Source organism: Hyperolius riggenbachi, chromosome 1 (genome assembly GCF_040937935.1).
Source record: "Hyperolius riggenbachi isolate aHypRig1 chromosome 1, aHypRig1.pri, whole genome shotgun sequence".
Taxonomy (NCBI): Eukaryota; Metazoa; Chordata; class Amphibia; order Anura; family Hyperoliidae; genus Hyperolius; species Hyperolius riggenbachi.
The window spans coordinates 156,292,610-156,306,335 of record NC_090646.1 but is presented as its reverse complement, the minus strand read 5'-3'; the positions used below and the strand labels follow the sequence as shown (position 1 = coordinate 156,306,335).

The 13,726-nt window shown below is 44.8% G+C and overlaps 1 protein-coding gene across 5 annotated transcripts in view; it reads left to right on the top strand.

Moving 5' to 3' along the window:
- WDR17 (WD repeat domain 17) overlaps nucleotides 1-13,726 on the top strand; it is a 168,256-nt gene that overhangs the window by 77,589 nt on the left and 76,941 nt on the right. For 4 of the 5 annotated variants that reach the window (XM_068278776.1, XM_068278775.1, XM_068278773.1 and 1 more), the window contains exons 6-11: nucleotides 1,403-1,525; nucleotides 6,022-6,209; nucleotides 7,548-7,716; nucleotides 7,804-7,895; nucleotides 11,585-11,667; nucleotides 12,881-12,967. In XM_068278776.1, coding sequence (XP_068134877.1) covers nucleotides 1,403-1,525; nucleotides 6,022-6,209; nucleotides 7,548-7,716; nucleotides 7,804-7,895; nucleotides 11,585-11,667; nucleotides 12,881-12,967 — 742 coding nt within the window. The remainder of the gene's footprint in view (nucleotides 1-1,402; nucleotides 1,526-6,021; nucleotides 6,210-7,547; nucleotides 7,717-7,803; nucleotides 7,896-11,584; nucleotides 11,668-12,880; nucleotides 12,968-13,726) is intronic. The other variant, XM_068278774.1, reaches the window with a different exon arrangement.

Genomic DNA, 13,726 nt, shown 5'->3' with positions numbered 1-13,726 from the left:
CAGTAGAGTGAGTGGCCAGTCCCATGGACCTGCTCAAAAAGCAAAATGAGGGATTGGGACCCCTGCGATTGGGCAGGACGACACTGAATCAAACATGTTTAGCCTAATATAGTGTAACAGTTTTCTAATACACAATCCTGATCCTGAGCCTCCAGCAGGACAAGGCAGGAGCGCTTATCACCTCACCATTGTGCTGTAATGAGCACTTAATCTCCATTTTTTTACTCAAATTTTACTTGCACCTTTCATATGAAACCATCTAACAAAATGGTGCCGGTGTATAACAAAATCTTAATACCAATAAACATCCTTGTTAAACTTAGTTAACGATAAATACTGTTTCAAAAACAGACTTGAGATAACGAAAATATATCAACATTAAAAATCGTTACGTAATTCAACAATACAGCTTAACCCAACCCTACTCTCACACAGAACCCTCCCCTGGTGGTGCCTAAAACTAATCACTCCCCTGGTGGCATCTAACCTTAAGACCCCCCAGGTGTCTAACCCTAAGACACCCCCCTGCTTGTGATGCCTAATCCTAACCCCCCTCCCCCCCCTGTACCCCCAAATCAAAAATCTCAGCTATAAAAGGGTCCCCCCCCCCGGTGTTGCCTGATAACCGCCGCCTGTGTGGTGCCTAACCCTACCTACTCCCCCTGGTGTTGCCTAACTCTAATCACTCCCTCTGCAGAAACACCCTTTTACACATAGAAACGATAATATCTTTGATAACGTAAAATCTGTACATACAAACAAAATAATATGACAAAAACGATAGCGTTTCAAGTTTCTAAAGCAATAACATATTTCAAGAACTGTAATGTTCTTTTGTTGTTAACAATATTTATTGGGCACCCTCCTTTCTGCTTTTTTTTGCCGTATTAACGATAATTGCATTAGAGTCTATGGCGACATCCTTTTCGTCCGCCCTCAGCCGGCGCCCTTTTTTTCCTGCTACCATGATTTTCTTTTATATGATTTTTTTTTATATGAAATACAAGGTGACTGAACTAGCATAACATAATCCCCTTTTCTTAAATTCAGCCCTTTGCTGTTGGTAACTCTTTGTAGCACATCTAATGTACATGTATGTTGCAGAAATAGAGCATGCCAACATTTTTGAAAAAGTTTGAAAGGCCTTTTACACTTAATGTGCTGTGTTGAGATGCGTTGCGCCCCATTTGCCAAAAGGGGGACGCAACTCAATGCAGTGCATTAAGTGTAAAAGGGCCCTCAAATGGAATAGTTTGATCACAAAAAAAATATATCAAGCTATGTAAATGTGAACTAGCATGTTATTTAAAATGGGATTTATATGGATACATGACATTAGTGTTTCATCAAAATGTGCCAAGTGCCATGGGAAAGAGGTATCACAGCTTTCTGTTCTGCACAGATTCTCAGGTTGGTGTATTACGGGTATGGAATGTTTCCAAGACAACGCCTATAGATAATTTTAAACTGAAGAAGACTGGCTTCCATGCGCTACATGTCCTCAATTCTCCTCCCAAGAAAAAAAGTGAGTGTCTCACAAAGTAAGAATGAGGGAACACTTAATGAAAGTGGTATTGAAAATGATGTTTAGAATTTGGTCCATTGTTGCACTTTCTTCTCAGCACAAAACTCCGGGAATACACAAGTCTTTCTGATGGGTCTGGTTGCACACAATGGCCCATATGCAATTACCTTTTTCTCCTGCATGTTCTCCTAGGCTATACTTTCACATCGTATCAATAAAATGCCGTTTGAGCCTCCAGCAAGCAAGAAAATAAATGCAGAGTGCTGAAAAGTTATTTTAAATGGAAGATTAAAAAGTGTCTCCTGGGAGAAAACAAAGGAGAAAAAGTGATCTGAATAAGGGCCAAAATTTGGGGATCTTTGCCAATTAATTGACAAGGGTTAACCAACCAGGTTGCAGTACCTTAAAATGTCCCTGCATTAAGAAGGGACAATATCAACTGATGATGTGATAATACATTAATCCAGTGTAAACTGTAGCTTACAAATGATCTAGTTTTACTCAAATTTGCATGTTTTGATAGGGTAATTATTACTACAGCTCAATGATTTATCTCCCAACTGTCCTTTTTCAGAAGGACAGTTTCTCCTTGGAACTAAATCCCTCTGTCCCTCTCTACTCCTCATTTGTTCCTCATTCGGGACTGATGTACAGATCTATGTAAATATATGTATTTTTTTATGTATGTAATAAATATATGTATTTTTTGTACTGAAAAAAATGCTCTTTATTCACATCCTTAAAACTGGTACATCTCTTATTTTTAAATGCTAGTATGAAGAAAAACTAATGATGAGAGAATGGACCAAAGTGGTTTGAATGATAAAACAATGTTATTTGCAAACAAATTCGGTGTGACTAGGTGTGACTAGAGGTGTGACTAGAGGTGTGACTAGAGGTGTGACTAGAGGTGTGAGTAGAGGTGTGAGTAGAGGTGTGTCAAGGCAGGGGCGGACATACGGCCGTGCAGGCCGTGCCGCCGCACGAGGGCCCCTGAAGTTCCGTTTTCTTCAGGGGCCCATGGCATTAAGTACTTTTTTTTTTTTTTTTTAATATTTTTTTTTTTTTTTATTATTTTATTCCCGGGGGCCCCCCGACTCCTATCCTCCCTCCCTCCCTCACCTCGGGGGCCCCCTCCCGATATGCGCGGCGGGAGAGCGAGCGAGCGGCAAATGCAGGAAGGGCTCTCCAGGCATCCGCTAGAGGCCCAGCCGCTTGGTCTCCAATATGTCTCCAGTTGGAGACATATTGGAGACTCAGCGGCTGGGCCTCTAGCGGATGCCTGGAGAGCCCTGAAGACTTCCTGCATTTGCCGCTCACTCTCCCGCCGCGCATATCGGGAGGGGGCCCCCCGAGGTGAGGAAGGAAGGGAGGGAGGGAGGATAGGAGTCGGGCCCCCCACCCGGATAGCTACCCACCCGGCTACCTACCCACCCGGCTACCTACCTACCCACCCGACTACCTAACCACCCACCAGGCTTCCTACCTACCTACCCACCCGGCTACCTACCCACCCACCAGGCTTCCTACCTAACCACCCACCCAACTACCTAACCACCCACCCGGCTACCTACCCACCCGGCTACCTACCCACCCACCAGGCTTCCTACCTAACCACCCACTCAACTACCTAACCACCCACCCGGCTACCTACCCACCCGGCTACCTACCCACCCGGCTACCTACCTACCTACCCGGCTACCTACCTAACCACCCACCCGGCTACCTACCTAACCACCCACCCGGCTACCTACCGGGCTAGTTACCAACCCACCCACCAGGCTACCTACCCACCCACCCGGCTACCCGGCTACCTACCTAACCACCCACCTGGCTACCTACCTAACCACCCACCTGGCTACCTACCTAACCACCCACCCGGCTACCTACCGGGCTAGTTACCAACCCACCCACCAGGTTACCTACCCACCCACCAGGCTACCTACCTACCCACCCACCAGGCTACCTACCCACCCACCAGGCTTCCTACCTACCCACCCGGCTACCTACCTACCCACCAGGCTACCTACCCACCCACCAGGCTACCTACCTACCCACCCACCAGGCTACCTACCCACCCACCAGGCTTCCTACCTACCCACCCGGCTACCTACCTACCCACCCGGCTACCTACCCACCCACCAGGCTTCCTACCTACCCACCCGGCTACCTACCTAACCACCCACCCGGCTACCTACCTACCCACCCACCCGGCTACCCACCCACCAGGCTTCCTACCTAACCACCCACCCGGCTACCTACCTAACCACCCACCCGGCTACCTACCGGGCTAGTTACCAGCCCACCCACCAGGCTACCTACCCACCCACCCGGCTACCCACGCACCCACCAGGCTACCTACCTACCCACCCACCGGGCTACCTACCTACCTACCGGGCTAGTTACCCACCCACCCACCAGGCTACCTACCCACCAGGCTACCTACCCACCCACCCACCAGGCTACCTACCCACCCACCCACCAGGCTACCAACCCACCCACTCAACCAGGCTACCAACCCACCCACCCACTCACCCACCCACTAGGCTACCTATCCACCCAACCACCCATGGGAGCTGCGCGCCGGATGGAGGCTGGGACAGGAGGTCTGCTGCTGCAGGTGAGTAAATGTTTTTGTTTTATTTATATTAGCAGGTGTATGTTCTGGGCAGGTCTGCCACATGATTGCATGTATTTTCTTCGCAAATCTGCCGACATGATTGCATGTATTTTCTGGGCATATCTGCCGACATGATTGCACGTATTTTCTGGGCATATCTGCCGACTTGTTTGCACGTATTTTCTGGGCATATCTGCCGACTTGATTGCATGTATTTTCTGGGCATATCTGCCGACTTGTTTGCACGTATTTTCTGGGCATATCTGCCGACTTGTTTGCACGTATTTTCTGGGCATATCTGCCGACTTGATTGCACGTATTTTCTGGGCATATCTGCCGACTTGATTGCACATATTTTCTGGGCATATCTGCCGACTTGATTGCACATATTTTCTGGGCATATCTGCCGACTTGATTGCACATATTTTCTGGGCATATCTGCCGACATGATTGCACGTATTTTCTGGGCATATCTGCCGACATGATTGCACGTATTTTCTGGGCATATATGTGTATTTTCTTGAGAAAACCTGCACAATTATGTGAATTTTCTGGGGAAAGGGTCACCAAAACTTGGGCCCACTGTCTTTGCGTTGCACTTTTCAAGGGAACCTGAGGTGAGAATAATATTGAGGCTGCCATATTTCTCTCCTTTTAAGCAATACCAGTTGCCTGGCTGCCGTGCTGGTCCTCTGCCTCTTATTCTTTCAACCATAGACCCTGAACAAGCATGCAGCAGGTCAGGGGTTTCTGACAATATTGTCAGAACTGAGAAGATTAGCTGCATGCTTGTTGCTGGTGTAATTCAGTTTATTACTGCAGCCAAATAGATCAGCAGGGCCGCCAGGCAACTAGTATTGTTTAACCATCCTGGCGGTATGGACGAGCTCAGCTCGTCCATCACCGCCGGAGGCTGGCGCTCAGGCCCTGCTGGGCCGATTTGCACCAAATAAAGTGCAGCACACGCAGCCGGCACTTTGCCAGCCGCGTGTGCTGCCCGATCGCCGCCGCTCTGCGGCGATCCGCCGCGAGCAGCGGCGAAAGAGGGTCCCCCCAGCCGCCTGAGCCCAGCGTAGCCGGAACAAAAAGTTCCGGCCAGCGCTAAGGGCTGGATCGGAGGCGGCTGACGTCAGGACGTCGGCTGACGTCCATGACGTCACTCCGCTCGTCGCTATGGCGACGGTGTAAGCAAAACAAGGAAGGCCGCTCATTGCGGCCTTCCTTGTTTATTCTGGGCGCCGGAGGCGATCGGAAGAACGCCTCCGGAGCGCCCTCTAGTGGGCTTTCATGCAGCCAACTTTCAGTTGGCTGCATGAAATAGTTTTTTTTTAATTTAAAAAAAACCCTCATGCAGCTGCCCTGGCGATCTTATCAGAACGCCAGGGTGGTTAAAAGGAAATAAACCCTCACCCCGGGTTCGCTTTAAGTTACAGTTAGCTCCGCCCTCATCCGGTCATTGCCACGCCCATTTTTTTGCCGCGGCGCTACGCGCCGCAGGTTCTGTCCACTAATTTTTGCCGCGGCGCGCTTCGCGCGCCGCAGGTTGTAGCCACGCCCATATTTTGCCGCGGCGCGCTATGCGCGCCGCAGGTCATAGGGGGCCCACAATTACAATTTTGCACAGGGGCCCACTGCTGGCTGTGTCCGCCACTGTGTCAAGGTGTCCCTCTTTCTTTTCTCAAAAAGATGGGAGGTATGCAACAAAAATAATGTTATCTTTTATAACCTTTATTAATGTAAATCCATTTTCAATTACATAATATATAGTATACAGTACTTTAATATGTGTACACAAGACTATCGACAGGCTACATCTTTATAATTTCTTGAATAATAAATCAGTATTATATTTGGCTTCTTTTCTACTTCTAATGAGTATTTTTAGCACAGAGTCCTACAAAGAACCATCACACATCATCAACGAGTGAGGCTGTCCCTCCTCCGACCCTGACACAGAATCATGCCTTCTCGCTACCTCCTGGTCATGCCGTCTGTTGCTTCATGGATGGGGGAGTCGGCCTGTATGACATGGGAGCCAAGAAGTGGGATTTCCTAAGGGATTTGGTATGTACCTTTCAATCGCTGTCACAGTACTATTTGGTTTATATGTATTTTTTATTTTTTTCATATCATGCATAGACTCTGCATATTTTGTTACATTTAATAATTGTATAAAAAAAGGCGTGCATGAAATAGGGGTGTGAGGAAAGATGGGCGCCTTTTTCGTTAATAAAATTACTGTCAATATCTACCGATATTTTTTCCTTTTAAAGTGTAAATTATTGTAATAAAATATTGGTATATATTAACGATATTTTACTACAACTTAACCTAACCCTACTCTCACATAGAACCCTCCCCCTTCGATGCCTAGTCCTAAAACCCCCCTCCCTGACTCCCAACCCTAAAACCACCCTTCCTGGCACCTAAACCAAAAACCTCCCTTTGCAATGCCTAACCCAAAAAACACATTCTTCATGCCTAACCCTAACCCCCCAACACTTCACACCTAACCCCCCTTCCTGACGCCTAACCCTAAAATCCCCCTTCCTGACGCCTAACCCTAAATCCCTCTCCTTGACTCCTAGCCCTAAAACCACCCTTCTTGACGCCTAACCCTATAACCCCCCCTTCTTGAAGCCTAACCCCCCCTACTTGACACCTAACCCTTAAACTACCCTTTTATTGACCCTTAACCCTAAAGCCGCCCTTCTTGATGCCTAACCCTAAAACCCCCCTTCTTGTGCCTTTCCCTAAAACCCCCCTTCTTAACGCCTAACCCTAAGACTTCCCCTCCTAGCCTTATAATGTTTAAAACAATACATTTCAAAATTATACTTTGAAAAATGAATAATTTGTAAATAGAAAACTGTAAAAATGTCAAAAAACTATAATGTTCTAATTTTCTAAATTATTAAAAATGTCAAAAACTAACTTTCATAATGATAATTATCGTACTCCTAAATTTCTGCTTTGGGCGCCTAATTGGCGATATTTGCATTAGCGCCTATGTGGCGGCCAAATCATCCATTGGCCGCTGTTTCTCAAGTAAAGTACAACGTTCAGTGAAAAAAATCCTGTAATAGAGATATGAATAGTGTGAATTGGGACAGCTCATCCAAACCAAAATTTGCAATGGATCTGAGTGTTTGGAGGCAGGAGACACAGGTCCCTCAACTTCCACCCAATCTGATCTACTCATTGGGATATTTTGGTAATCTAAAACTTTGGTATCTAAAGGAGCTGTTGCCAATTCACTAAAGGATGTGCCTATATCACACATGTAAACTAGGAAGCCTCTGCTCTTTTCATCACTCCATATGGGGCACTCAGTGCTTTTCCATAGCTATGTGCAGAGTAAACAGAGCCTTTGGTTGTTTTGATTTTTTTTTTATTGCGTAGGGTCACATTGAAACCATCTTTGACTGTAAATTCAAACCTGATGATCCAAATCTACTAGCTACAGCGTCCTTTGATGGAACAATAAAAGTCTGGGACATCAACACATTGACAGCCGTCTACACTTCCCCAGGAAATGAAGGTGTTATCTACTCCCTGTCCTGGGCACCAGGTTAGTTCCCTGACCTCTTTCCTACTCTAATATGCTCATTCTATTGATCCGCAATTCCATAACTGCCATTATTGTCTTGTCCTATAGGAGACCTAAACTGCATAGCTGGTGCAACATCCCGAAATGGGGGCTTTATCTGGGATGTTAAAAAAGGGAAAATGATAACACGATTCAATGAGGTAAGAGCTTCAAAATGATATTGTCTTCACTGTGAAATCAAAACTGAAGCTATTTAAATCAAGTGAGGTCAAGTGAAAATATTCCATGTTCCAGATGACTGATAACATGAATCATCTAGAGTGACATAATGCTGAAAGCAGTGGACATAGAGCAACTCCACTAACTGCTAGTGGGCGTGAATGTAATACAGTACTGTATATGGAATTAATTATGTATAAATACTATGGGGTAATGTTAGCTATAGTAACAATGCCAATAGCAGTTTCCATAACTACTGCAGTTAGTAGGTGTTAAAATAGATAATTTACATTTAAAGGGAAGCTTAAAGAGAATCTGTATTGTTAAAATCGCACAAAAGTAAACATACTGGTGCGTTAGGGGACATCTCCTATTACCCTCTGTCACAATTTCGCCGCTCCCCGCCGCATTAAAAGTGGTTAAAAACAGTTTTAAAAAGTTTGTTTATAAACAAACAAAATGGCCACCAAAACAGGAAGTAGGTTGATGTACAGTATGTCCACACATAGAAAATACATCCATACACAAGCAGGCTGTATACACCCTTCCTTTTGAATCTCAAGAGATCATTTGTGTGTTTCTTTCCCCCTGCATCTCTCATGCACTGAAGTTTCAGGCTGCTCTTTTCTTCCTGCAAATAGCTTTGCCCTTGTCTAACTCCTCAGTATGTGAAAGCCCAGCCAGCTCAGAGGATGATTTATCCAGCTTGTAAAAGATAAGAGAGCAGAGAGAAGCTGCACTAATCTAAATATCACACAGGCAGTGCGCAGAGAGGGGCCTGAAAGTGGGAGTTCATAGCAGAATCACAACACTGAAGAACTTGGCAGCCTTCCAGACACAGGCTGACAAGTCTGACAAGAGAGAGATAAGTTGATTTATTACAGAGATGGTGATAGCAGAAAGTGCTGCAGTAAGCCAGAACACATTAGAATAGCTTTTGGAACTTGTAGGATGATAAAAAACAGGATGCAATTTTTGTTACGGAGTCTCTTTAAGTCAAATAAAAAAAAAAAAGATTTTAACTTACCTGAGGCATCTTCCAGCCCCCTGGATTGGTGATGTGCCCACGACGTCCTCCTGATCCCCTCCGGCCAACAGTGGCAACCCCCCGCAAAGCTGGCTGGTCACCGCTACTGTACATGCACGGCCTAGAGCCGCGCGCATCCTGGTCACGTTGCCGGCCACAGGAGTGTGATCAGGCTGCTCGGGGCCATGCATGTGCAGTAGTCGCCAACCGGAGGGGATCAGGAGGATGTCGTGGGCACAGTACGTGTCCAGGGGGCTGGAAAAAGTCCCTGGTAAGTTTAAATCTTTTTTTTTTTTTTTTACTTGGCCTAAAGAGGCACTTAAGCCAGGGGAAAAAAATTGTTTTACTCACCTGGGGCTTCTACCAGCCCCCTGCAGCCACCCCATGCCCTCGCAGTAACTCACGCATCTTCCTGTCCCCCGCCGCCAGCTACTTTCGTTTCGCCGACAGGTCTGGCCACGAGTCTCCTTCTACGAGTTCCCATCCGCAATAGTGTCCTGCGTCTGCACAGGACGGTATTGCAGACAGGACCGCATAGAAGGAGACGCACGGCCTGGCCTGCGCAGGCGCAGTGAGCCTGTTGGCCAAAAACAAAACCAGCTGGCAGCAGGGGACAGGAGGACCTGTGAGTGACGGCAAAGGCACGGGACTGCTGCAGGGGGTTGGTAAAAGCCCCAGGTGAGTAAAACTATTTTTTTTTTCTAGCTGAAGTATCCCTTTATGTTTCCCTTTAAGTACATTTGTTTTTCTTTTTAATATCAAAATATACGGACACAGCATTATAGTTGAAGCGATAACTAATATTTTTAATTTCTCAGTCAGTATGTAAAAGTATACCTGTATTAGGGCCCTTTTCCACTAGCAATCGCTAGCGTTCACGCTGAACGCTAGCGATTGCTGAATCGCAATTAGCGGCGATTCCCCGACGTTCGCGGCCGCGATTTTGCTATGCTATGCACTGCATAGCAAAATCGCGGCAATTATCGCTCCGCCGCGCGTTCGCGTTCCCGACAAAAACGAATCGCGGTAGTGGAAATGACCTACCGTGATTCCTATGTTAAAAAGCAAACCGTAGCGATTGTAAAATCGCTAGCGGTTTGCGTTTTTGCGATTCAGCCAGCGCAAACGCGCTGGTGGAAAAGGGCCCTTATGCTTATACATATAAGACAAAGCCTATTTTAAAACTTATGAAATTGTAATAGAAAATAGGGGTATAAGTAGTAAATAGTATAGCTAAGGGCATAAAATAAGCTTTGAGCCAACCAGAAAATTACCCATGAAGTTGTGATTTATTGATGAGCTATGATACTCATCTCAGTAGTTGTTGACTAAATATTTCAGTCTTTATAGATCTTCTGTGTGCGTTAAGTGGTCTCATTAAGGAATGGTTATGTTAACTAAAGATGTTCACTTATTTAATAATAGGGGGCATTAAAGCAAACAAACAGCAGAAAAACAAAAACAAATACTGTTTTTGCTATGTTGTTGTTTTTGTCCTTTATGTTGCCATTCACATCAGATACTGAACAACTTCACCACTGCTTTCCTGGTATTTGAATGGGGGTTTGCTTAGCTATTTCCTAGCATTTGTGGCAATTTCTAGCACATCAGTTTAACACCAGTTAGTTTATTCTGCTTTTCACTGTAATGTAAGCACCTGACTTTAAAACATCTACAACTACTTAAAAACCACCATAGTAATTTATGAAACTAATGTCAGGCCTTTGTAGGCTCCAATGGCAGCCTGAACACTGTCCAAACGTAAAAAAATAAGTTACACAAGGCTTCTGTTCTGTTAAAAGTGTAGCAAAAAAAGATTATATCTTGGAATTCTATAAATTGTTCCATTAAATTGGATGTGTATTTTACAAATGAGTGTTTGCCTGACTACAAAGAAGCCTTAAAAATGCCAACAATGAGCTCTAGTGTGAAGCAGGCCCAAATTAATTTTTTGTGGAACTAGCCTTTAGAAGAAAACTTTTGATGGTATAAATGCATCAACATTAATGTAACATACAAGATTACCAGCAGCAATAGGGAAGGCCAAAACAGATTCCTGGAGAGGGAACCTGGTAGAGAAAGAAATCCTAAGGGGAACAACTGGGAAGAGGGGAACGGGGACGGAACGCCGTGGCTGTGACCAGGGTTGCAACAGCATCCCAACAGTGAGAGTGCAGGGTTTAAATATCCTGCCTCTCAATTAGGGACGGGTGCAGTACCACCCACGGTCACTGCGATAAGAAGGGAAGAGGCGTGCACCTAGCAACAGAGGACGCTGAACCCAGACGCACGTCGGGTAGGCGTTTTCCACCATGTGGACAGGAGCAGCGTGGGACTCGGCGGCTAGAGTGTAACGAGCGATGGTTACATTCTGCCGCCGTGACATGAGCCAGCGCTGGGTGCGAGGAGAGGTGAGTTGTAACGAGCAATCGTTACAGTGTGTAAAATATACTGTATGTATATTTGGATTATTAGAAGTAATCAAGTAGCAGAAAATAAAATAAGCTGTCTCTTTTGCAAAGCAAGAGTATGCGTATATTAGTTATCTGATGTTTGGTTTAAGTGGTCATATATACTATTGTATTGTTTGCTTCGTTATTTCATTTCCACCCTTATTATAAACCCATGCTTACTTTTTTATAGCATGGAAAAAATGGTATTTTTTGCATCTCTTGGAGCCATAAAGATTCTAAGCGCATTGCCACGTGTAGTGGAGATGGATTCTGGTAAGTCTTGAAATTGTGGCCCTTTATTTTTGTGGTTTATGATAGATTAAAAAGAGCTTCAAGATAGTATGTGATATATATTTCTTATTATTCTATAAACTTTGATATCAGTAAGTCTGTAAAACTATCTAAATACTGGATTAATATTGCTCTGTGGAGTATGAGTTGAAATAACCAGAGTTACAGATTGCCCAGCAAGATCATGGTGAACCAGAACTCCTACATGGGCAAGTTCAGGGGGGGGTTACAGCTGCCCAGAACCCCCCCTTGGGCTGGGGCCGGTACAGTGTCTGTGTACAGGCACAAGTTGAGACACCAGAATGTCTACAGACTTTGGATATAGTAGTAGCGTGCGTACAGAACATGGAGCAGCTCTGGGGAACTTAACAGAGCTCAAAGTCAGGTATGAGCACAGCCCTGTGCCCTGCTGTGTGAATGCTTCACTTTCCCCTTCATTACCAGTGTCAAATGTCCTCATTATTATCTGTATCCAAACACCTCCTGATTGAATCCGGTTGTCGATCGGGAGCAAATCGGACATGTCAGAAATATTCGTCAGATCCTGTCAGTCGGACAGGGAAGTTGCATTGTGTGTACTCAGGCTGATGTCCTACCATATTATTATACTGTATTGTGCGTGGCTGAGGGAGACCTTTCAGGAATTTCCTTACTTCAAAATTCTGGGTTTTTCAATGACATTCATTGAATTGTGTTTATTAGGTCCAAAGTGGTCCAAAGTGGTGGCAGCAGTTCCACAGCACATCTGTAAAGCTGTACAACTGTCCACAGAATATGGATACAGTACTGACCTGATTGTATCTATTGTAGTGTGAATCAAAATGAGATTTGTGAGTTTGCATTTTAAATGCCAGGCATGTTCTTTATAAATGTTGTATGGCACATCACTGGAGCCACATTGCATCTCTTTTGCCACCTTTTGGGGGCCATATCCTTTTCTATCGGGCCACATAGGAAGCCTTCCCCTCAGGCTGCTGACCTGATATACTGTATGTTATTTCATCATAGTGAAATAGCTGTGAGTGTGTCTAACAGTTGGAAATACTGTACTCATTATCATCCGTTAGATCTCTACATGACTTAATTTTCACAGTGCCCAGATTACACAGGGATCAATCTTCAGTATAAATGCCAACTTTAGCCTACTTTATTCATTATTAAAGTGATTATTTCTTTCCCCCTGTAACTGTTTCAGCATCATTCGCACAATCGATGGAAAACTTTTGCACAAGTATAAACACCCAGCAGCTGTGTTTGGATGTGACTGGAGCCAAAACAACAAGTGAGTCATTCTAGGGTCCTCTAAAATAGGATAGTGTGTTGTATAGGGAGGGCTGATTTTCATGTAGGCTGCAGCCTTTTAATGTGCTTTTCTGTATACTGAAATGAATGTATAAATGTAATGTTCTGAAAACCTCTATATTTGAAAATGGTGCTTTCGGCGCATTGCACCTGCCATGTAGTGTCTGACTTGGGCACCGCTATAGCACTATTGCTGTAGTGCGCACCCTTCGCATGAGTATTTTGGGGTTTCAGCGATCACCAGACCACAAATTACTTCTCCTTCCGAGTTGCAACAACTCAGAGGGGGATTCGATTTTTATGCCACTGGGAATTTGAGCGGGAGCAGGGTGAGCCGCCATTCGGCTCATGCTGCGCTCAACTCACCGGCAGCCTGTACATATGTACGCCTCTATATTACACTGTTTTTTACGCCGACTCACCCCCTCAGCATTTTCATTTTATGTTCTTTCATTGTGTAAAAATTTGTACAGTTAACAGACTAGAAAATGGGAATAATGTACTGAAATCCATGTTGTAAATTATTTTGAAGGCAAATTTTACCCAAGGGGACTGAGATACCAGAAAATGTCCGGTTAAGAACTTCTCATATCTTAAGGAGTCATGTTTAATATCAAGGTTATACTTTAGTACTTATCTTGTCAGAGTTAATAGTCCTCTTAGCTTAAAGTAAATATTTACTGAAAACATTACAAAAAGGAGATACCTTAGGAGAGGAAAGCCGCTAGATATTCCAGAG